The following is a 25,374-nucleotide window of genomic DNA, read 5'->3' on the forward strand; positions in this document are numbered from 1 at the left end:
TTACACCCGAGTAGACTTTTTATGAAGTTATGTTTGTTCACCCGGCATGTTGGAATCTTTCCATTTGCTTGTTCTCCTGAGATTGTATCTATTTCCTTCCCATTTCGAGAGGCAGCTGTTGATCTCAGTTATAATGGCCTGGTGATTTCTAACAAGCTCCTGGTCCCTCTGCTGATGGCCTTTCTCAATCACATACCTGAACAAGCAAGACTCGATATTCCCTCTTTCTGTTATCATTAGCCACCTCCTAGTAAATAAAACCCACCTGCTCCCCTTCCTCCCCTTCCCTCCCTGGCTCTCTTAACCCCTCCAGGCCCAGGCTGAGCAATGAGTAGATTCTCTGGGGCTAAGTTCCCAGTGCAGAGCCAGCACGCACTCCGGGTGCAAATTCAGAAAGAGGCCTGTTGACGCGTGGTATTTTTGTGCTAGAATGTCATTTTTTAAAGTAGGAAGCTGAGGCTGGGTAAACCAGGACAAGTGGTTATTTGGAGGGACGAGATGGAGAAATCAGACGACCATGAGCTTGATTATAAGATGAGCTGCCTGCACAGGAACGCACCGAGCTTGCTTCAACAGATGTCTAAGTCTCCAGCAGCCTCCAAGACACTCCCCCACCCGGAGGCTCTCATCAAACACCCTCGTTCCAATCCCACCGGGTCTAAATCAATGGTGCTTCCCGGCTCGAATGAAAGCTCCCTTTATTCTACCCACAAGAAAAGAGTTTGCAAAGCAAATTAATCATTTTAAATGAGATTGCAGGGTATGTATGTCACCACCTAAGAGAAGAAACCATTTTCAAAGATGGGAGAAGGGGACTGGGCTAGGAAATAGAGTCCAGGATCCTGTCTCAGCCCTGCTGTCAACAATACGGTGTGTGGCCTGGGATAAGGTGTAGGCTCTGGACTTGCTTCAGCAGTAAGGAAAGTGTCTGAGGCCACCACTCTCCAGGCTTCTGCTTTGATACACTAATTCAAAACCCTCTCTGTTCCTCTCCCCACCCCATTTACCCTCGACATCCTACCTGAATACCCTCCCAGAACCCATGGAAACTCTATGCCTACTTTCTTTCTGTCAATCAACAGATATTTCCTGAAGTCCCTCTCTCTGCTAGGCACTGCTCTAAGTGCTAAGGACAGAGCTGTAAAGAAAGAAAGAAAGAAAGAAATACAAAAACAGATGAAGATTCTGCCCGCTTGGAGCTTACACTCTAGTGCAAGGAGGTAGATCATAAACAAATACACACACACACAAATACAAGTATACAAATACGTATGCATATATAGTCTGTCAAAAGGTTGTAAGTGCTTTGGAAAAGTAAAGTGTTAGAGAATAAAAATAAAAATAAAGTGCTAGCCCTGAAGTAGGGGACAAGAGAGGAAAGGTCTCTTTAATTAGCTGATATTTGAGCAGGGATCTGAAGAAAGTGAGGGGTTTGCTATAACAATGAGTAGGAAAAGAGTGTCCTAGACAGGTGGAACAGCCACTGCAAAGACCCAGAGATTAGAGTCAGCTGGGGGTGTGCAAAGAGAAGCAAGGAGGCCACTGTGGCCAGAGCAGAGTGGCAGGGGGGGGGCAGCTGGACAAGAGGTCAGAAAGGTAGGGGGGCCAGACCATGGAGGGCCTCACAGGCCATTATAAGGGCTGGGGCCCACTTTAAAGAGATTATACTACATTTCTTTGTTTAAGCAAAATTCTATAATTCACAGTTCTTTATTCATTTAGACAAGTCTCCTTTAAAATCTCCCAGTTGACTCCAGTGAGGGGTGTTTTGCCCCAGATTGGTAAAGAGATGCAAGAAAATGCACAACGAAATTTGGAGAGCTAGAACCTGGAAAAATATATAACCATACTTGGGCATGCCACGTGGGTGGAGTACAGCTGACCAACATGCTGACATGTACCTAGTAGGTTTCTTCTTCCACTCCATTCCACATGGAGGGGACAGGGCCCCATGAAGTGGCTAAACTAGATGCAAGGAGGGACAATTGAGATGGAACCAGAGGGTGGATGGTTCAGGAACTTGGTGTGGACAGATCCCCCAAACAGCGAAGAAGAAGATAAAGACTGACCCAAGGCAGAGGAGTCAGGGGAAAAAGCCCTTCCTTCTCCAGGGCCTGCAATGCTGAACACAGTGCCCACACCTAAAGGTGAAAGACAGCCAGGAGGAAGAAGATTCTGAAGGACAAGGACGGAAGAAGGAATTCCTGAAAGAGAATGATTGGATCCCAAGTCTGTGCCAGGCTGAATTTCTAACAGGACACAGCAACTAGGAGAAACCTAATCAGTATGCACACTTCACACCCAGAGTCCCAAACCTGTCTTCTAAATCCCACACCTGCGTGCTTAAGTATTTGGTATCTTGGCCAGACAACGGTGGGTAGGGTGAGGAGAGGAGAAGGGGAGAGGTCTCTGGGACAGCAGCCCCACGAGGTGGAAGTCAGAGGTCTTGCAGAGGACAAACAGAACCCTGAGGGGTACCCCTGGGAGAGACTCCTGCTCAGGGGGTCCCTGGGAGCACCCAGCGTGCTGCCAGAAATCAATCTCTCCATCAACGATGTTGATTGCTGGAGGAGGTGGCACCCCTCTTGAGTCCTCCTACTTTCCTTCCACGTCAAATTTCATTCTGAAGTCGCATATACCTGAGTCCGCATGGAGATGCCCAGGACCTGGCCCTAGGCTGAGCTCTCCCCAGAAGGTATGGGGAAGATGCCCTGGGCCACCTAGAGGTCTCCTAGTGGGGTCCTTCAAAAGGAGCAGACCCAGGAAGGCAGGTCCTGGGTGACGGGCACTTCCTAGTCCTGCCAGCCGATGCACAAGAGGAAGGAGGCTCATGGGGCTGGCTCAGCACCACCTTCCCACCTGCAGCAGGGACGAGCAGTTGTGACTGCATGCACAGACACTTCTCAGACTGCCCGGGTTCTTTGTAGACCTGTGCTTTCCCAGGCTGTCCTGGGGCGGCACGGTGAGGTGCAAGAGGGTGAATTCCAGGGGCTAGGGTGGGGCCATCACTGTCATCACCTGGGACCACAGTACTCCTGGACCATTTCCAATTGTCAGTGAGGTCAAGTCTCCTCTATTTGGAAGAGAAGGTTTTTTAGCAGCCCCCACCACCACCAGGCACCCCAGCGAGAAATGCTATGCACGCACTCCCAAGAGGGAGCCGTTCTAATACACTCAGCCAGCTTTCTAACAACGCAAGAATTCAGAGCACTTTCAGGTTGCTGGGGCCCCTAAAAAAGGCCTTTCATCTTCCATTGAAGATAAAAGTGAAGGACGATGGACTGGGCCAGCAGGTGTCATCCCACAAGGATTCGCTTGTCCAACCAGGCTGGACTCTGATTTTTAAATGGGGTAGGTGAAAGCAGCAGCCTTGATCTGAAACTGTTAACTTCCTGTGTGTGAGTGGGCAGGGGGGAGGTGGGGGGGTCTGCTGTGTGGTCCTGGGGAGAATCAAGAAGAGCTGTCCTGGACACCTGTCGTGTGGCTGCAGGAGCTTCAACACTGAGTGGTGCTCACCGTGACAGTGGCACAGACTCCCCTCCTGCAGAGATGTTTGATGAGATATGGTCACTTTCTGCCTGGGTGGTCCACACTAGGAGACGATGTGGCCACTGACTACTGAGCAGTATCCAGGTCAAGGGCATGACTCCAGGGTGCCTTCCTTCAGGGAGGGAGGCTGGGCCGGGGGTGCATCTTGCTCCCTTTGGCACCAGAGGTTGCCATCTTTAGGGAAAGGGCTCAGGCCAGAGCATGAGATGCCAGACCCACGTGAGCCACTGGCAGCATTCCTCAGCTCTGCTCTAGACACAGGTGAAATATCAGAGCCACCAAGCGGGCTGGATGTGTTTACTGAAGGAGAGATGAATTCTGTCGGCTTCCAAGCCATTTTGTGCCAGACTGGTGAGCTCAGAAATAGCTGGCAATCCTAGAGTCACAGAATCCCCCTGCAGGAGGGACCTTGGAGCAGCCCCTGTGACCTCTTCCTTTATGGATGAGGAGGGTGCAGTCCAGCAGGGCTGAGTGGCCTGCACCAGCCGTGCAGGGCTCTCAGGGGCACGGGCCTGCTCTTCTCCCACTCCTGGAGCAGAAGCTCCACTTTCTCTTGGCCACAGGTCCTCCACCAGCACACACACAGGAATCTTTGTGCAAATTAGGAAACAGGGAACGATATCCTCTCTAGGGCTGAGGCCCAGGGCAGGCACACGGATGGGGCAGTTGAGTGTGGCTGGATTTCAGTCCCATGTTCCTGCTGGCCTGATGCCCTGTGCACAGTACAGCCCCACAGTGGCACACATAGCCCCCATGCTCCAGCCCACACCTATGTGTGCCTGGCCACAAGCCACCCGCTTTCTCCCCTTGCACCTCTGTCCCCAGTGAAGGGCCACTCCTTCCAGCCTTCTCTCCCACCAACTCACCTGTGAGTTCACTCTCCTTTCCACAATTGCCAGCCTGCCCTCTCTTCCTCCCACTGAAGGATGATTTCAACCCCATCACCTGTCAGTCACTCCCTGCCACCCACACTCTGTGGTCCAACTGCCTGGGTTTGAAAGCTTGGCCCCAGCAATCATCTAGAGCAGGGTTTGGCAAAGTACTGTCCAGAGGACAAATCTGGCCTGAGCCTGTTTTTGCAAATGAAGTTTCATTAGAACACAGCCAGGACCAGTCATGGACATATCACTTATAACTGCTTTTGAGCTACAATGGCAGAGCTGGTCACTGCAACCACGATGGTACAGCCCACAAAGCCTTTCATATTTACTCCAGGCCCTTTACAGAGAAAGTTTGCTCATCCCTTTCCTACAGCAACCTTTCCGAGGCTCTGAGAAGTTCAGCGACTTGGCCAACATCACTAGCTGATGACTGGCAAAGCCAGGGTTTGAGCCTGGGCCCCCTGACACTCTTTCCAGTATAGCCCAGACTCCTTGAGGAAAGAAAATGACTTTAATACGTCATAAGACTCTCACCTCATTGTCAGCCTTTTTTCTATAGAAAAAAAGCACACAAAGTGAGCCATTTCTGATCAGAAAGCATCAGGGTGACTCCGACCCCACACCCAACAGCTGCCGCTGGGAGCCTGGGCTCCCTCCCTGCAGGGAGTCCCTGAGAGTCCAAGGTGGCAAAGCCCGCTCTGCTCCTGCCTGGGGCCCCCTCAGGGACCCTGCACCAGCCTGCCCTCCATGGGTGCTGACACGCCCCTCAGCTCAGGCCCCACGTCCAGTCAGTGCTTCCTGGCCTTGATTTTCTGGTGCTCAGGTGGTGTGGCCTTCATGCATGAGGAGGGGCAGCCCATCAAAGGGACTTAGCGAGTGTGATATTTGGATGTCCTGCAGCTGCCATCCCTGGGTACGTGCAGAGCAAATCAGCTCTGATTTACAAATACGGGGACATCTCCTCTTTTTTCTCTTTACTCTCCCTGCCCTCTGAACTCTACTTGGCAATGCTTCCAAGAGCACAGCGCCGGTGCCTGGTACAGTCTAGTTCTCCTGTCTGCTGCAGGAAATCTGTCAGAAGACTCTTAGGACACAGAAAGGATGGAACCCAACGCAGCTCCACACACTGCCAAGAGGCAGGGCCTGGTGGGCCGGGCAGGTGCTGAGCAATCACGGAGGCCTGGGATAGCTCGCTGTCTGGGTGAAGGGTGTGGCACGGCTGAGTGCCCACTGTGTGCCAGGCACTTGGCAGGGCATCCCATTTAAGCCTGGAACCATTCTATGAGGCAGGGACCATCTCCATTTTCCAGATGAGAAAGCTGAAGCTCAGACTGGACATGGTCACCCAGCTGGTCAGAGGCAGATCTGGAATTCAAAGCTAGGTCTGCCTGATTCCAAATATATGCACTCTCGCGTATTTAGGCTCCCCTGTGAAGGCCACACGGTATGCTGAGCCCTGTATCTGTCAGTGGTCTGACAGCCTTGACCCTCACTAGTGCTGAGGCACTGGAGAGGAAGGGGAGGGCACAGCAGTGAAGCCCAGATTAACTGGACCACCCCCCTCCAGAGGAGTGGCTTCTTCCCCTAGGAGGGCACACACATGGAGGGGGCAGCAGCCTGGCACGGCAGCTAAAGCTGAACCCCCGGAGCCAGCCTGCCCAGGTTTGTATCTGAGCATGGCCACACGTCCTCTGTAATATCCTGGGCAAGGCAGTAACTTCTCTACGCATCAGCCTGCTCATCTGTAGAACGGGGGGTACAATCCCAGCTCCCCCCTGCAAGCCCCAGTGGGGATAAAATGAGTTAATAGGCATACAATTCTGGAACAGCGCCTGGCACATGATGAGGACTATGTAAGCACTGGTTAAATCTTAAATACATATATTTTTAAATATCTACATTTGTCTGTCTTCAGCAATGCTATTCAAATCCTTCAAAAATATTTGATCCCACTTTCCTGCTCTGGAGGGTACAGCACAAAACCTCTGCTTCATGCTGAAAGTGGAGTGTGGCCAGTAGTGTCCCAGTTCACTGACGCTCTGCACAGCCCTGATTTTGTAAACAACATATCTGTAAAGATTTCAAAGTCCTCACTGTGTGCACATTTTAATGTAGGAAGTATAATGATGAAGTGGTGTGGCTGGATTTTTAGAAAACACATCAGAACTTAAAAATTCAAAGTGGTCACCTCAGCAACTGGGCTTGCTCAAGGAAGGGGACGTGCTGGGCAGGAAACCAAGCCGACTGCTCCAAGCCAGCCCCAGGGTCAGCCTCCGTCCATCTGTCTCTCTCTGTGTCTCTCTCTTCTCTTCCAGAGCTTGGTTAGATTTGAGGACTTTAATTATCATCTAACATAACCCTGTAGGTAGGGTAACCATGGTTGAACAAAGTGACAAGATTTTCCTAAAGCCACCCCATAAGGGACTAGAAACCAGCTTTCCCACCACAAAGAATGTCATTGGCTTTATTTACCAGTTTTGGTTCCAAATAACTTTGGCTTTCCCTAAAAAAGGTAATCCTTTTTTTTTTTACTCAAAGTATTTTAACATTTACTTGTACATATTTGTGGGGTACAGTGTGTTGTTCCACTACATGCATGTACTGCATAATGATTCACTTAGGGTGGACAGCACAGTTTTGTACCCGTTAGTCCAACACTTCTCCCCCCACTCCCCTCCTGGCCTCTATTCTCTACTCTCTACTTCTGTCAGAACCACTTTTTTTTTAGATTCCACGTATGACTGAATCATGCAGTATTTGTCTTTTTTGTGCCTGGCTTACTTCACTTAGCATGATGGTCTCCAGTTCCACCCATGTTGCTGCAAATTATATCATTTTTTTAATAGCTGAGTAGTATTCCATGGTGTATATATACCACAGTTTTTTAATCCATTCATCCACTGATGAACATCTAGGTTGATTCTATCTCTTGGCTATTGTGAATACAGCTGTGATGAATATGGGAGTGCAGGTGTCTTTTTGATATGTTGATTTCATTTCCTTTGGGTATATACCCAGTAGTGAGACAGCTGGGTCATAGGATAGATGTATTTTAGACAGCTGGGTCATAGGATAGATGTATTTTTAGTTCTCTGAGGAATCTCCATACTGTTTTCCACAGTGGCTGTACCAATTTACACTCCCACCAACAACACAGGAGGGTTCCCTTTTCTCTGCATCCTTGCCAGTGTTCGTTACTTTCTGTCATGTTCATAATAGCCGTTCTAACTGGGGTGAGATGATATTTTAGTTTGGTTTTAACTTGCATTTCCCTGACTAGTGATGTTGAACATTTTTTCATGTGCCTGTTGGCCATTTGCATGTCTCCTTTTGAAAAATGTCTGTTCAGGTCCTTTGCCCATTTTTTAACTGGGTTATTTGTACTTTTGCTGTTGAGTCATTTAAGTTCCTTACATATTCTGGATATTAGCCCCTTGTCTGATGTATAGTTGGCAAACACTTTCTCCCATTCTGTAGGTTGTCTTTTCACTTTGTTGACTGTGTCCTCTGCTGTGCAGGAGGTTTTAGTTTGATGCAGTCCCATTTGCATATTTTTGCTTTAGTTGCCTGTGCCCTTGAAGTCTCATTCAAAAAAGTGCTGCCCACTCCCATTTCATGTAGTGTTTCCTGTTTTCTTCCAGTAGTTTCATAGTTTCAGGTTTTAAATTTTGGTCTTTGATCCATTTTGAGTTGATTTCTGTGTATGGTGAGAGATAGGGGTCTAGTTACAATCTTCTGCACGTGAATGTCCAGTTTTCCCAGCACCATTTGTTGAAAAGGATGTCCTTTCTCCATTGTATATATTTGGCACCTATGTAGAAAATCAGTCAGCAGTAAGTGCATGGGTTTGGGACTCTCTATCCTATTCCATTGGCCAATTTGTCTGTTTTGTCCTTAACTTCCAAATTCTACCAAACATTCAAAGAACTAATACCAATTCTTCTCAAACTCTTCCAAAAAGTTGAAGAAGAGGGAACGTTTTCAAACTCCTTCTATGAGGCCAGCATTACCTTCAAAATAGCCGGTACCATGCTGTTTTGGTTACTATAGCTTTACAGTGTATTTTGAAGTCAGGAAGTATGATGCCTTCAACTTTGTTCTTTTTGTTCAACATTTCTTTAGCTCTACAGGGTCTTTTGTGGTTTCATACAAATTTTAAGATAATTTTTGCTATTTCTGTGAAGAATGCCATTGGTATTTTGATAGAGATTGCATTGAATGTATAGATTGCTTTGGGTAATATGGGCATTTTGATGATGTTAATTCTTCTGACCCTGAACATGGTATATTGTTTCATTTATGTGTCCTCTTAAATTTTTTTCACCAGTGTTTTACAGTTTTCATTGTAAGGTCTTTTGCCTCCTTGGGTAAATTTACTCCTAGGTATTTCATTTTGGGAGTAGTTATTGTGAATGGGATCACTTCCTTGATTTCTTCTTCAGCTGTTTGTTATTAGTATATAGGAAGGCTACTGTTTTTTTGTGTGTTGATTTTGTATCCTGCTACTATACTGAATTCACTTACTAGTTCTAATAATATTCTGGTGGAGTATTTAGGGTTTTCTATGTATAGGGTCACATCACCTGCAAATAGGGATAGTTTGACTTCCTCCTTTCTAATTTGGATGCCCTTTATTTCATTCTCTTGCCTTACTGTGCTGGCTAGAACTTCTAGCACTACACTGAATAAGAGTGGGGAAAGTGGGCATCCTTGTCTTCTTCCAGATCTTAGAGGAAAAGCCTCCAATTTTTTGTCCATTCAGCATATTAGCTGTGGGTTTTTCATATATGGCCTTCATTGTGTTGAGGTACATTCCTCCTATACCAAATTTGTTGAGTGTTTTATCAGGAAGGGGCATAGGATTTTATCAAATGCTTTTTCTCTGTCTATTGAAATAATCATATGGGTTTGTTTTCCTTCATTCTATTGATGTGATATAGCATGTTTGTAGATTTATGTGTTATTCATTAGAGATATCAGTCTATACTTTTCATTTATTGTTGTGTCTTTTTCAGATTTGGATATGAGGGTAATGCTGGCCTCATGGAATGAGTTTGGAAGTATTTTACCCTCTTCAATTTTTGGAAGAGTTTGAGAATTGACATTAATTCTTTGAATGCTTGCTAGTATTTGGAAGTGATGCCTTCTGGTCTTGGGGGTTTTTGTTGTTGTTGGGAGACTTTGTATTACTGCTTTAATCCCATTACTCATTATTGGTCTGTTTAGATTCTCTAGTTCTTCATGATTCAACTTTGGTAAGTTGTATGTGTCCAGGAATTTGTTCATTTCTTCTAGGTTTTCCACTTTACTCACATATAGTTGTTTGTAGTAATCTCTTATGATCCCTTGTATTTCTGTGGTATCAATTGTAATGTCTCCTTTTCATTTCTCATTTTATTTATTTGAATCTTCTCTCTTTTTTTCTTCATTAGTCTAGCTAAAAGTTTATTAATTTTATTTTTTCAAAAAATCAACTTTGCTTCACTGTTCTTCTGTATTTTTAAATCTTTTTAAAATAAATTTATTTCTGCTCTGATCTTTGTTATTTCTTCCCTTCTACTAACTTTGGATTGATTTTTTCTCTTTCTCCAGCTCCTTGAGGTGTAACAATAGGTTGTTTATTGAAGTCTTCCTTCTTTTATGATATAGACATTTATTGCTATAAACTTCCCTCTTAGAACTGCTTTCACTGTGTCCCATAAGTCCTGATATGTTGTGTTTATATTTTCATTTGTCTCTAGGAGTTTTTAAATCTCCTGTTTTGATTTCTTCTTTGACCCATTTGTTGTTTGGGAGCATATTGTTTAATTTCCATGTATTCACACTTTTTCTAGTGTCCCTTCTGTCGTTAATTTCTGGATTTGTTCTATTGTGGTTGGACAAGGTAATTGATATGATTTCGATTTTTTAAAATTTGTTGAGACTTGTTCTGTGTCCTTACATATGGTCTATTCTAGAGAATGTTCCATATGCTGCTGAGAAGAATGTGTATTCTGCAGCTGTTGGACAAAATGTTCTATATATGTTGGTTAGGTCTAATCAGCCTAGAGTAGAGATTAATTGTGATGTTTTCTGGTTAATTTATGTATGGATGATCTGGTTTTTTGCTGAAAGTGGGGTGTTAAAGTCTCTAACTATTATTGTGTTGAAGTCTATTTCTCCTATAAGGTCTAACAGTAAATTGTTCTATATAACTGGGTGCTCCCATGTTGGGTGCATATACATTTAGAACTGTTGCATCTTCTTGTTGAATTGACCCTTTTATCACTATATAATGACTTTCCTTATCTTTTTTTACTTTCCTTGGCTTGAAGTCTATTTTATCTGATAGAAGTATAGCTACTCCTGCTCTTTTGTGGTTGCCATTTGCATAAAATAACTTTTTCCATCCTTTCATTTTCAGCCAGTGTTTGTCTTTATGGGTGAAGTGAGTTTCTTATAAGCAGCATATTGTTGGTTCATGTTTTATAATCCATTCAGCCACTCATGTCTTTTAATTGTGGCATTTAATGTTTACATTTAGGATTATTATTAATATATAGGAACTTGTTACTGTCATTTTGCTATTTGATCCTTTTTTTTGGTCTTACTTTCTTCCTTTGTGACTGTGTGGTTTTTTCTAGCTGTACATTTTTATTTCTTGCTATTTGCTTTTAGTATATCTCATAAGTTTTTGCATTATGGTTACCATGAAGCTTACAAAAAAATCATGCTATAGTTATAACAAATTATTTTAAATGAATAACAACTTAATTTTGATATCTAAGAAAAAAAAACAAAGCCAACTCTATGCTTTGGCATCATTCCCCTGACTTTTTGATATTTGGTTGTTCTGAGTTTCTGCCTATCTCTTTTATGGTGTTGTATATGTTATTATTTGTTGTTTGTCCTTTTGTCTTTATACTAAGGATATAAGCAGTTTGTCCACCACCCTTACAACACCAGAGTATTCTGAGGTTATCTGTGAACTTACTTTACTAATGAGTTATGTATCTTCAGATGTTTTCTTGCTACTCTTTAGTGTCATCTTCTTCCAAATTGAAGAGCTCCCTTTAGCCTTTCATGTAAGGCAGGTCTAGTGTTGATGAATCCCCTAGTTTTTGTCTGTGTAAGAAAGACATTAAATCTCCTTTATATTTGAAGGTTAGTTTTGCTGGATAGACAATTCTTGATTGACAGTCTTTTTCCTTCAGCACTTTGAATATATCATCCCATTTTCTTCTGGCCTGCAGGGTTTCTACTGAGAACTCTGATGAGAGACATATTGGTGCTCTGTTGAGTGTTATGTGTTTCTTTTCTCTTGCTGCTTTCAGTATTCTTTGTCTTTGGTTTTTGATAATTTGATTATGATGTGCCTTGGGGTGCTCCTCTTGGACTGACTTTGACTGGCAGCCTACCTCTGAGCTTCCTGTATCTGGGTGCTGTCGGCTTTCTCCATACTTGGGAAATTTTCAACCATTTTTCCCTTGAATACACTTTCTAAGTCTCTTCCTTCTTCTCCTTCAGGTATGCCAATTATGCAGAGGTTATTTTGCTTGAAGGAATCCTATATTTGCTTTATTTGTTTCATTTTTTCTCATTCTTTTTTCTTTTTGCTCCTCTGATTGGATAATTTTGTGTTTTGTTTTTAAACTCATTGATTCTTGCCTCTGATTAAGTCTGCTATTGGAGCTTTCTATTGAGTTTTTAGTTCAGATAATGTATTATTTATTTCTAGAATTTCTATCTGTTTTTTTTAATTAATCCTATTATTTTGTCATTTCTTGTTCTGCTCCTGAATTGTTTTCCAGATATCATTTAATTTTCTGTCTGTATTTTGTTGTGACTCTCTGGACATCCTTAAGAGGGTTATATTGAATTCTCTGCCAGACATTTCATAGATCTGCTGTTCCTCTGGGTCCATTGCCAGTGCTTTGTTTGTTTCCTTTGGTAGTGACATATTTCTCAGTTCTTCCTCAATCTTTGTGTCTTTATACTAATGCCTGAGCATTTGAGAAACTGCTACCACTTCTAGGTTTTATAGGTATTCTTTAGTTGTGTTAGATCTTTACTAGTTAATATCAGAGCTTTGTCTCTGGTCTGGGGCTTTTGTTGGTTTGTTTTCCATTTTGTGGTGGATTAACAGCTACCACCACCACTTAGATTCTGCACTGGAACTAATGTGCTGTCCTGTGGCTAATTCTTGAATTGGGGGAACTTCCTATGGGGACCAGAATGTAATCTCTGTGTTTGGGATAAGTTCCTGTTTTGCTGCTGATTCTCTGGGGAAGGCTTTTCATGCAAATAAGATTTTAATCGTTGACATTAATCACTTCCAGGTCTCGGATGTGTGGAAGTTCCAGCCTGTGACTGAGTTTTTCCTACAGATTGTGCCTCCTGCAGTTCTATCACCCTGACTGATTTCCACTGAGTCCAGCTGCTCATGTTGTGCCCCATGTTCCCCAGGAAGACCAGCCTTTCTCCTGCACTCCAGCTGCTTCTCATGGGGCAGGACATGTACACGTCCCTCATGATAATTCACCGGCCTCTGGAAAGCTCATTTCTCTAGTCAGCTGTGGTCACTTGCTCCTATGCAGGCCCAGGGGAATCCTGCCAGCGGTCTTCATGGCCTGTGGCCTGGTCTGGTGCTCTCTGAAACCCATCTGTTTCCTGCAGACTCCAAGCAGGCTCACACAAAGGGTGCCACTGCAGGTTTTTCTGGCTTTGATCCATGTGCTGCAGCTACTCCCCACCCACTATTACACTGGCTCAGAAACAGCCAGGGCTCAGAATGATCAGCACTGTCCCCACACCCTCTTGCTGTGGCCTCTCATGCCTTCACAAACTCCACTGCTCTCTCCTCCTCTTCCCCCAGCTCCAGTGGTCCCAGGCTCCCAGTCTGCTTTTTAATAGTTGTAAACTGGTTATTTGTGGGGAAGAGCAAGGCTGGGAATCATCTATTCTGCCATCTCAGTGATGTCACTCCCTTCATAATCCATTTTTAGAGGATGAATATCTACCCCCACAGATACTCTTTAAAAGAATGGACAGCAGACTACGAACACATCTACTTGTATTAACATGGAATGTGTGGGTGGTTTTATCTAACCCTGGCATCCTAGCCCTTTTGGGAAGGACAGCCCACTTAAACTCACTTCACGAATTAGAATATGCTGGCAAAGGTTTTCTCTAGCCACAGTCAACACTGGAGCTTTGCCCTTCTGTGAGTAAAGGAAAGTCTGTCTCATATGGGCATTTGGAAGTCCATGGTGCGCGCACACACGCACACACATGCACACACACACGCACACACACACACGAGAACATTTTAGCATGGTTAAGCCATAGCAGGGGGACCATCACACCTCAGGCTCCCAGGGTCCCACAGGCAACCAGTGCAGGGAGGCCGAGCCAGGGCTCCTGAGTGGTCATCTCAGTGAGCACATGAGCCATGGTCAGGGGCCTGCGGCTGGCAGGTCTGGTGGAGACAGCAGGGGATCCCAGTCAGGGTTTGATTCCTGGAAGGACCAGCAAGAGCAGGGTCAGGCCCAGTCCTCAGAAACCTGTGCTGCCAAGCAGGTTACAAAGGCAGGGCCTGGGGTGGTGGGAACTAAGATGACAACCCTGTGTCTGGTTTCTGACTTGACAAGGTGCCAGAGCCTAGAAAACATAGGTAAGACAGCCTCGCAGATAAATGCATGCCCCAGATCAGGAATCCCCAGGGCAAAGAAAGCTAATTTTATCTACTTTTCTGACTCTAAGGTAAAAGCACAGTGGGCCTATACAGCATGTAGCTGCACTCTCCCCAAAATAACTCTAAAATAATTTAAAATCTATCTCTGGTGGTCCCTACCAATCTTCTCCTAATTCCATTCCTGTTTATCTTCCTGTTTCTCTCCCTTTATCTATCCCCCAATCCCAATTTCAATGTCTAGGCCCAAAACCTTAATGTTACTGAGATCCATTCACACCATTAGTTAACATTACGATAGTAATATTTTACTATTCCCAGTTTTATTTACATATTTTGAGAGGATCATGGAGAATCTTCTCCAAAGGAATGCATACTTAATAGTAAAATTTCAGCCATGTGATACTTGGATTGGGAGATGTTTTAAGGCAGAGTAAAGCTGCCTGGTATCCATTCCTCCTTCGTAATGGCACCTCAATTTCCTTTTGGGAAATTTTTGCTCCAGCATTATGTAACCCAAGGGCTCACCTCCTATTAGGGACACCAGGCGTGACATAACCTCCCTCTCCCACCCAAGTGTGGCAGAGGGTAAGCATAAGGCTCAGTTCAGTCAGCTGGACATTTGGTGGTCATTTCATCACAGAACCAGCCACATGCTGAACCTGGAGACCCTGCCTTCCAGCCCTTCGGGTGGCCTTTGGGTCCTGCCCGAGTCTCCCCGGGCCCTCCCACTTTCCACTGATCCTGTGAGCCACCTCCCCCGATAGCCTTTCAGTGAAGTACTTTTTAAGTTAACCAGCCTTTGCTGTTTGCAAAGAACATGGATCCCCAAACAGACACCACCACCACCTCTACCCACAGTTGGGCCAATGGTGGCTGGGAAAGGGGGCTGGCGGGCCCACTGTCCTCCCTCCATGCAGAGGCCAGAACTCAACACACCACAGTGATCACCACCATGAACAGATGTTACTAACACATGTGCAACCAGAAACAAGAGTCACTGGAAGGGACCCAGGACGGGAAGGCTGGAAAATGACATCCCGGCATCTGATGGTGACAGGATGGGATCACATGCAGCCCTGAAGGCCAAGGTGAAAGGGGGAACATGCTCTCACCTGCTAGTCTTCCCTCCTCCCTCCTGCCATGTGCATGCACTCATAAGTGCACATGAACACACGCAAGCCCACACAAGTACATGAGCACACAAGTGTACATGTTCACGTACATGGACACACATGCACTCAGCCAACAGGCATCCTTCTACTCCTCTGTGGGGAGAATGTTGTTGGAGAAATATGGCAGGCCCAGTGTCCGGGCAGGGCCAGGTGGCACACGGAGGAAGAGGACAGGAAGGAGGGCAGAGAGACAGAAAAATCCCTGGCTCTTTGGACCTCGATCCCAGAACACCCACAATCGTCTCCCTTTTCTGGTTTGTCCCAAGAGACCAGGTCCCTGCCTTCGCGATCACACACTATTCCACCTAACTGGCTGGGCCACCCAGGCAGCCTGAAAACAAAAACACACATGAGGCATGACACCAGGTCCTCTCTCCCCGCCACCCTCCCCAAGCCCGTGTTCATTCTGCAGTCTGGGAGCAGCACACATCTGTGCTGACAGGGAAGGGGACAGGGAGAGACCAAGGCTCAGCACAGTGGGACTTTCAGGCCCCGAGTGCCAAATGTCTCCTAAGAGAACTCCATCCACAACACCGTGTGCACACACGCACGCACACTTCCCCAGGGCACTGGGAGCCCCAGGGAGGCAGCCAAGAGTGGGCGCTGAGCCAAGAAGAAAAGAGGGCGCAGGCACCCCGGAGTGAGGCAGAGGCAGCTTGCTTCCTAGTGCGTTTATTGGAGCCTTGGTTAAGCATGAATGTGGATCAGAAGCCCCCACCACAGCCCGGTCAGTGTGACAGCAGCAGGGCACAGGGGTTGGTTTCTTTTTCCCCATTATAGACAACATTATTAAAAAAAATAAACTTTACAATAATACAATTTTGCTCATCTGTTGGGGTATTTTTTCAACAATTTTGTTTCTTAAAAAAAGGAAACAAAGGGGAAACCACACGATATATGTATATGGATGTGTATATACATATATATTGAGAAAGGAGCCTCGGTATGTACATACAGTTGTCATACGTCTTAGAAATGAGGAAAGTCAACACGGAAACAGGGAGAAGAGGAGAGGCCTTGGGAGACCAGAGAGTGTGCAGACACACGTCCAACTGCGGTCTCTTCTGCCCCTCTCAGCAGCCCCTCTCCTCAGAGGGAGACCCGCCATATGGACCACAAGAAACCAAAAAAGCCAACAACGTGTCATTTCTCTTTGACTTCAAAATTCCTGCCGTCAAGGAGGAAGAAGCGCCCCAGAGCTGGTGCCCAAGTTTCACCTCCTCCCCACAAGGGGATCTCCCCAAGGGCTGAGCTCCCCAGACCTCCCAGAGCTGGCCCCTGCTACAGTCGGGGGAGCCGGTGCAGCACCACCCCTCCACCAGCATCGGTGGGGGTCCCCACACCAGATGCAGACCCACCTGGCCCACCTGAGGGTAGGTAGGGGGAGAGGGGAGAAGGCGAAACAATCTCCATCCTTGAAGCCAAGAGGAGGGGCTGAAGGTGGTCAGCCAGACTCCCACAGCCCACCCCTGGCAGGTCCCCAGGTGGGCAGCCTGAGAACGCAGCTGCAGGTGTCCCGCCCTCAGCCTACATCGGCCACAGTCACAGTCCCTTCAGCTGCAGGGGCCTTGTCTTGGTCTCTTGCTTTGGAAGGGTACAGAGCAGAAAACACCAGGAGAAGGTGAAGAGCATTTCTAGAACCTCGCACCCTCCTCAGCACTGGGCTTCCCTCACCAGGGGACCTCGGGGCCAGCTCTCAGGCTGTTCGCCTACTTGTCTGTTTGGTTTAGAAAAACTTCTCCAGAGAAGAAACCTGGGAGCAGACAGGTTCAGAGACAAGGCGGGAAAGAAAACTTTTTTTTGCAAGGGGTGTGTGGGTGTCTGTGTTTCCATTTCGTCAGGCGGGTGTCCTCGTCTACGGCGCTTTCAGAAATCTTCCGACGCGGTTCCCAGCGCCTACGAAGCCAGTTTCAGCATCAGCAGGGAGAGAGCAGTCAAGGCAGCCGAGGGTCTGGCTCTGCTGGGGCCTGAGTTAGGTTTGATCACCTTGTTACTCCCTGGGATGATATTTGTTGTGAGCTGAGTCCACAACAGAAGGGAGACAGAAACAAAGAAAACGATTTAAAAAATATACATCAGCAGGGCTGGGATCCGGCCAAGTAAAGGATCCAGGAACTAGATTCCTCAAGCCCCTGCCCTCTCTGTCCACCCAGAGGGACTCTCTTTGCACTCTGAAGGCCCAGCCAGGCTTCTCTGGGGCAGGGATGGGCAGGAACAGAAGGGAACACTGTTCCTCTGGCTCTGTGCTCTCAGGCGTGGGGAGGCAAGGCAGTGATCTCTAGGAAAACAGGCTGCCCTTCCCTGCACTGGGGCTGAGGATCTGCATCCCAGCGAGAAGGCAGACAGTATAAAGAGCTCAAGCAGAAAAGACTCCCACAGTCCACAAGAGAAGAGGACAAGGAGCCCACACTCGCCCTGTTGCTAAATGTGTTTGATTTCCTCCTCCTGCATGAAGCCTTCCCTGCACATCTGTGAGCTTCTCGCTCCTTCTTCCGCAGCATCTTACACTGCGTTTTCTTCTCATTTAAGTGACCATCTTGGGTCTGTAAGACACACACACACACACACACACACACACACACACATATACTGCAATGCTGGTGGCTCCTTCAAGGAAGGGACCGTGTCTTTCCATGCCTCCTAAAAATCACAGAACCAGCACTGAGCAGCTGACCAACACATTTGTCGTAAAGAGTAAGGAAGGTGTAAGAAGGCCTCTGCTCAGAGCAGCCACTCTTCCTGCCCCCAGAGATCACCACAGGCCGTGGCTACAGCCTTTGCACTCCCCTGCCACCTCCCCAGCAGCGCAAGTTCCCACCCAGGTCCAGGCAGAAGCTCTGCTGGCCCAGCTCCTGCAGTGGGATATGGGGGCTCTGAGTCTGAGGCTTACCTAGGCAACACACCCCTCTGGCCCAGCCTTCTGCACCCACCCCCACACTGCCCCTCACTCACCTCTGTGAAGCACATGCTTAACTCTTTGGAGTTGTTGGCCTTCAGCCCCTGCTCCTGTGGGAGAGAAGGCATTAGTAAGGACAGGTCACCAGGCTTTTTCTGCCTGGGCTTTGTCCAGTAACCTGCACAAGGCCCTGCCATCCACCACTGGCATCAAGCTCAGAGTACACAGTGAAGAGTGCCCAATCCACACAGCACANCTTCCGCAGCATCTTACACTGCGTTTTCTTCTCATTTAAGTGACCATCTTGGGTCTGTAAGTCACATATATATATATACATACTGCAATGCTGGTGGCTCCTTCAAGGAAGGGACCGTGTCTTTCCATACCTCCTAAAAATCACAGAACCAGCACTGAGCAGCTGACCAACACATTTGTCGTAAAGAGTAAGGAAGGTGTAAGAAGGCCTCTGCTCAGAGCAGCCACTCTTCCTGCCCCCAGAGATCACCACAGGCCGTGGCTACAGCCTTTGCACTCCCCTGCCACCTCCCCAGCAGCGCAAGTTCCCACCCAGGTCCAGGCAGAAGCTCTGCTGGCCCAGCTCCTGCAGTGGGATATGGGGGCTCTGAGTCTGAGGCTTACCTAGGCAACACACCCCTCTGGCCCAGCCTTCTGCACCCACCCCCACACTGCCCCTCACTCACCTCTGTGAAGCACATGCTTAACTCTTTGGAGTTGTTGGCCTTCAGCCCCTGCTCCTGTGGGAGAGAAGGCATTAGTAAGGACAGGTCACCAGGCTTTTTCTGCCTGGGCTTTGTCCAGTAACCTGCACAAGGCCCTGCCATCCACCACTGGCATCAAGCTCAGAGTACACAGTGAAGAGTGCCCAATCCACACAGCACAAAAGTCCCTGCCCCTTTCTGACACCCTCTGCAATTAAGTCCTGGCTCCTCCAGGCTCCTGGAGAAGAGATCTGAACTCTGTTCTGCAACGTATGGTATATGTAGTAATCAGCCATTCACGTGTCTGTTTACATGCTCCGAGCTCCTCAACAGCAGGGACCACGTCTTCTTTTCCTCACGTTGAGCAGTGTTTGGCTCATAACAGCAGCTCAATAATTTACTAGATGCATGCATGAATGAATGAATGAATGAATGAATGAATGACACAGATCAGAAATGGCATCTGCATACCAGCTCTTCGTTATTTGTGAAGGCTGTTGGAGGGCTCTATAGAGAGAGATCGTGAGCTCTCTTCTGGGCTCAGAGGGATGAGAGCTGTAATTGATTAGTGATGCCTGCCACTGGCACATGTGAGGCAGACAGCTGGCCACTGTGCCAGGCCATTTCCACCAGAAACAGATATGCAGCACCTGGGAGCTCTAGGACAGGTGAGGAGTGGGAAAGATGGTGTGCTGATGACTCCAGTATTCTCCACCCTGGCCTCACCACCTGGATGCAAGATCTGAGGGTACACACGAAGAACAGTCCTCTGTTATGGTCCTCCTAATCATGATCCATGGGAACGAGCTGGGGACGTGGTATTTTTCCATCCTGGCTTTGAATGGCTTGTTCCCCGGGCAACGGCAGGGAAGCACTGACCACCAGAAGCAACTGGGAAGCCCAGGAAGTTATGCCTAAATCATTGCTCTTGGCCAGAAGTATTGATAATCCCTCAGACATCACAGGCAATCTACCACCCAGGGCAACTGGTCAGCCCCACAAGAACCCAGCTGTCACACAGACACCCCAGCCAAGAGTGGAGTCACTGCCAGTGGTGGAGACAGGACCACGGTGATGATTAGTACATCAGTCACAGAGCCCAGGGACCTGACCCAGGAGGGTCCTGTTCAAGACCATAGCATCAGTGACTTCAGGTGCCCAGACATGGCCCAGCCACCCACCAACGGCTGCCTTCTGCAAAGGCCGTGTGCTCTGAGACCCTTCCAACCCCAAGGATTGGATTCTATACCCCAGGACTTGGCGCCACTCCAGCTAGAGCTGTGTGAGGCAACTGTGGAGGCAGAACACGGCCCCCTAGTTCAGAGGTTTGCTGTCGTCCCCACCTTCCACCTGCCCTCTCTCACCCCTTTGCTAATCCTCACCCAATCACCTCGGTCCCCACCTGTGATTTCCTGTGGCCTGTTGGGTCTGCAGGGTATAAATAGTTGCTATTTATAAATAGGTGCTATTTATACCCCGCATTAGTTCCTACTCTGATAGTTTTAGGTATGGGAGACCTGTCCCACCCCCTTTTGGAGGTCCCTGTCTCATCTGTGTCCCACCCCCATAGCCCACGCAGAACCACAGCAACAGACAGCCCAATGGGACTCAAGGTTCTCACCCCTTTTCAACGAGAAAAGCTCCATTTTTATTTGTTTTATATATTCGAGTTATGCATAAAATTGTTTTAAAAATACTCCACTGCTTAAAAAACAATAAGATTTCAGAAAACAACTAAACTAGGTGGCCTCTAAGGAGAGGCCATGTGACCTTCTGTGACTGGGATAGCAGTTCTCAGGGAAGCCCAGGGTCCTGGCCAGACCTGATTCCATGCCGAGGTCAGCCTGCGCAGAGCAGCTGGCAAAGCACCAGGACCAGAGTCCTTTTCTCCTGCGGCTCAGCAGGTGTGAGGGGCCGAAATCTGCAGGTGGAGCCTCTCTGGAGCACACCTGGCCTGGGACTGGCTTTTGCTCTTCAGAGTGAGCAGGACTTGCCAGCTTCTTCTTCATTAAGGGAGAGTGCAGAAGGGTGTTGGCAAATATTACTCAGGAAAAATGAGAGGGAAGAGAGAACGCGGAGAGAGGGAGAAGTAAGAGGAAACAAGGGGAAAGTAGAGAAAGTGCAGGAGGAAGTCTCTGCTGAGGGGCACGCCTCCCGCCTCTGCCCGCCTGATTTCCAGAAAACACAGAGCAGACAGCTCAGGCCGCAGGAGCCTCCCAGATGGCCAACGTGAGTCCCCTCACCCAGTCCTGGGCACACAGACAATTGACCTTTCCTAAAAGCTGATCTTTCCTAAACGCAGCATGGGGGGGCGGGGGGCGGTGACAGAGAGAAAGAAATGCCACCACCTAATGCCGAAACCAACAGTGGCCCAAACTCACTGCCTCCCCCTCCATGAATGTGCCTCTCCCCCTCCCCCAAGTTAGTCACAGCTCCCCCCTCCAAGGCTCACACCCTAATAGAGAGATAAACCTCCACACCAGTCAAATGAGTGGGATGGGGAGAGCAGGCTGGGAGGAAGTCTCTGCTGAGGGGCACGCCTCCCGCCTCTGCCCGCCTGATTTCCAGAAAACACAGAGCAGACAGCTCAGGCCGCAGGAGCCTCCCAGATGGCCAACGTGAGTCCGCTCGCCCAGTCCTGGGCACACAGACAGTTGACCTTTCCTAAAAGCTGATCTTTCCTAAACGCAGCATGGGGGGGCGGGGGGCGGTGACAGAGAGAAAGAAATGCCACCACCTAATGCCGAAACCACCAGTGGCCCAAACTTACTGCCTCCCCCGCCACGAATGTGCCTCTCCCCCTCCCCCAAATTAGTCACAGCCCCGCCCTCCAAGGCTCACATCCTGATAGAGAAATAAACGTCCACACCAGTCAAATGAGCGGGATGAGGAGAGCAGGCTGCCCCCTCACCCAGACCCCTCTAGCTGCGGCCGTTTTCCTGAGGCCATGCCCACCTCGTGCCCAGATCTCCCTGAACGTGCTGGACTCTGGTGGAAGGAATCACAGAGCGGTCCCTGCCCCTTCCCTACTCTGAGCCTCTCATCCCCTGGAGGCGAGCTCAGGGCCTGTGTGCACAGTGTCCCAAAGGACACAGGCCTGGGCTGCCAGGATGGCCTGACTCGGAGCTTCTAACAGAAAATCCTTCTGACATGGAGGCGAGCAGAGGAACTTTGTGGGAAGTGCTGATGCATGAAAGAACTGGCCCCTGCAGGTGGCACAGGGGAAAGGCAGGGAGGATGGCAGCAAAGGCAAGCTTCATCCTTCTAGAACTTTCTCCCAGAGAGGCCCCTTTGCCCAGGGAGTTGGAAGGAAATTATTGTCTTCCTCCTCTTCTTCCTTGGCCACCTCTGTCCCTACCCACCAGCCAAGCCCAGCCTGGCAGTCCCACAGCCTCACTGGGACTGGACTGGCCCAGATGCTATTAAATAGGTCCAGCACTGTCCTGCTGGCCAGAGCTGGCAGCTCTCTGCTGTTCCCTGCTCCTGTTCCTGGCCCTGTCCCCAAACTTCAGTGCCCTTGTCCCCCTCCCTCCCTCTGCCCCGCTGGTGAGTACCTGGCCCTCTCCTGCACACACCCACCCCAGCAACTCGCAGCCCTCCTCCCCCTCCACTCCCTGCCCACCCTAGCTCAGCCCCTCCTTTCTTACCCGTCTATCACCACAAAGATCTCCTAACAGGTCCTCCTGTCTCTCCAGCCTCTCTCCTGCCAACCAATCTCCACCCGCTGTCAGATTAATCTCCCTCAGTCACAGTCCCGATTACAACTCAGTGCTCCCCTGTTCCAAAGCCTTCCAGGGGACCCCTCAACACTCACCACTTCAACTGCTCTTCACATTACACCCACCTCCCTTCCCATGTTTCCTCCAGATCAGGGGCTGTGAAGGGCCAAAGGGCAACTATGTTAGTCTTTGCAGGACACATAGTCTGTCACAATGACTCAACTCTGGCTGTAGCACAGACAATACACACACAGAAGGGTGTGATCCTGTCCCAATGAAACATAGTTCACACAAACAGCCAGAACACACCCCTACTCGACACCCTCTATGCTATCCTGACCCCACATCTCGGCTCCTCCTTAATCCCCCACCAGGGACGCCCTGCCTGCTCTGACCCCAGCTCGACGTCCCATGTATCCAATTCTCCCTGTTCTTCCAGGCCTGGCAGCAGGCTCCACCTTGCCTGTGAGTCCTCGGCTTCCACTCCCAGTCAAAGCAGTCCTGCTCTCCTCTGATTACATCATGCTGCATCAGTCCTCACAATCATCTGAGCGCACATCCTGTCCCTCACCGTCACCTGAGCTCACATCCTGTCCCTCACCATCATCTGAGCTCACAAGCGCCACCACAGAGCCAGTCAATCAGAGACCAGCAGGAAGGAGGGGGCTCACGGAGCTGAGGGACAGGAGAGGGTGCATCTGGGGAGAAGGAACCACACCTGCACCAGCCTCCAGGAGAGCCGAAGTCAGGGACAAGGACTTCTTCACTCCACACTGCCAGTGCCTGGCATGCTCATCAAAAAGAATATAATTAAAACAGAATCAGCGGCCTGCCCCTCCCACTTCTCTGGAAAGGAACCTGGGGAGTGATGGTGGGTGGGCACCTTAGGAGGGTCTGATTCTCTTCCTTTCCACCTGGGATGGCTGTCCCTTGCTGTCCTGCGCAGAGTGACTTAGTCAATAGGCCCCGAGTGGACAGTCACTGGGGCCAGGCAGCTCCCCCAGCCCGGGACTGATGGCACCTAACATTTGTGTAGCGCTCCTTCCTCAGCTTACAAAGCACTTCCACATACGTACAGATCGTCCACTGTCTCCACCGGAATCAAGCCAAGATTAAGACAAGCCCCCAGACAGTGAGTCTGCAGAAAACCAGGCTGGGGCTAAAAGAAACCAAGTGACAGATGGCTTAGCAAACTGCTGAGAGAAAACAGGGGGAAAAAAACGGGAGTCAGAATCATCAGGCCCTGAAGGGGGCTGGGGTGGGGTGCATGAAGCCACGGCTTTGAACTTCTCTACACCCACGATGAACCACATTGTCTTGGGAAAGGTCGGCAGCCATCTGCTAAGTCAGCATCTCCCCAGGTGAGTGGACCCAGGTGACCTCGTGGACGGACAGTGGGTGCCATATGGGAGGCTGATCAGGTCCGGAGGGACATGTGGACCACGCCAGCACACGGTCACCTGACAGGTGGCACAGCCCTGACCAACCAAGCTGCCCACCTCTCTAGCATGAAATTGAGCTGGCAGTTGTCTGTGCAGCAGGACCCCGAGCCCCCTGCCAGCAGCCACTCAAGCATGCCCAGTGTAATTAGGAGCTGCCCAAGGGTGACACGGGCACCTCAGCCCAATCGGGAGGGGTGACATAATGGAGGGAGTGGGGCATGGAAGGCTCCATGCTGAGCCCAACAGGAGGACATGTGGAGGTCAGCTGTCACCGAGCAGGGGACCCCAACCAGGAGGTGAAGGGGAGGTGGGAAGAGGGCCTCCTAACTGGCACGGGCATCAGGACACAAACTATTGGTGCACTGGGTGCCAGGAGGAACCAGAGCACCTCTGCCAGGCCCAGTCCCTGCACACATCCTCCCCTGGCACCGTGACTGCCTGCTGTTGATCGCACAAGCCTGCCTCACACACAACTAGTCTTGTTCCCCCACACCTTTGCATAGGCTGGGCCCCGCTGACTGCTCCTCAGACCCCACCAACCCACATGGCAATTCAAGTCCCAACTCCTTCCTGAAACACTCCCTGTGCTCGCTGACCACAACCTCACTGCTCCCTCCCTCCTCTACTCTCCCTGGAATTCTGCATTTGGCTCTCTTCTGAATTCCTTGTTTTGTGTGTGTGTGTGCACGTGTGTGTGTGTTCTCTGCCTAGAAGCAGAGAGCCTATTGTAGTGAATGGTGAGATGGTATGCAGCTAGCTCAGCAGAGAGAGAGGCCAAGGGGAGCCCTAGACTGTGACCACACAGTGCCACCTGTGTCCCTTGTCATGGCACCGACTACAGTCAACGTCTAATGCTTACTTAATTGTTTAACCCTCAACAGGACCAGAAAGACCACAAAACCTGGGACTGTGTCAGCCTCATTCACCAATGTATCCCTGGCAGCTTACATACGCAGTACACTTTAGATGGACAGATGAAGTGATGGATAGATGGATGGATGGACAGATAGGCAGATGGGTGGATGGATGGAGAAATGAATGGATGGGCAGATGGGTGGATGGATGAAGAGATGATGGATGGACGGACAGATGGGCAGATGGATGTAGAAATGGATGGATGGATGGGCAGATGGATGTAGAAATGGATGGATGGATGGATGGAGAGAGAGAGATTGATGGACAGATGGGCAGACAGGTGGGTGGATGGATGGATGGATGGATGGATGAATGGATGGATGGAGAGATAGAGAGATGGATGGACAGATGGGCAGATGGGCGGATGGATGAAGAGATGATGAATGGATGGATGGGCAGATGGGCAGA

General features: G+C 48.9%; 1 protein-coding gene across 1 annotated transcript in view; it reads right to left on the minus strand.

The window, feature by feature from the left end:
• Positions 1–15,916: 15,916 nt before the first annotated feature.
• Positions 15,917–25,374, minus strand: part of LOC103609371 (GDNF family receptor alpha-2) — a gene marked incomplete at its 5' end in the record, with an annotated part of 89,437 nt that continues 79,979 nt past the window's right edge. The window contains 2 exons of the mRNA XM_008593697.1: positions 15,917–17,294; positions 18,873–18,926. Of these exons, the coding sequence (XP_008591919.1) occupies positions 17,172–17,294; positions 18,873–18,926 (177 nt within the window). The remainder of the gene's footprint in view (positions 17,295–18,872; positions 18,927–25,374) is intronic.

This window comes from Galeopterus variegatus, unplaced genomic scaffold (assembly GCF_000696425.1).
Source record: "Galeopterus variegatus unplaced genomic scaffold, G_variegatus-3.0.2 Scaffold9534, whole genome shotgun sequence".
In the NCBI taxonomy this organism is placed as follows: domain Eukaryota; kingdom Metazoa; phylum Chordata; class Mammalia; order Dermoptera; family Cynocephalidae; genus Galeopterus; species Galeopterus variegatus.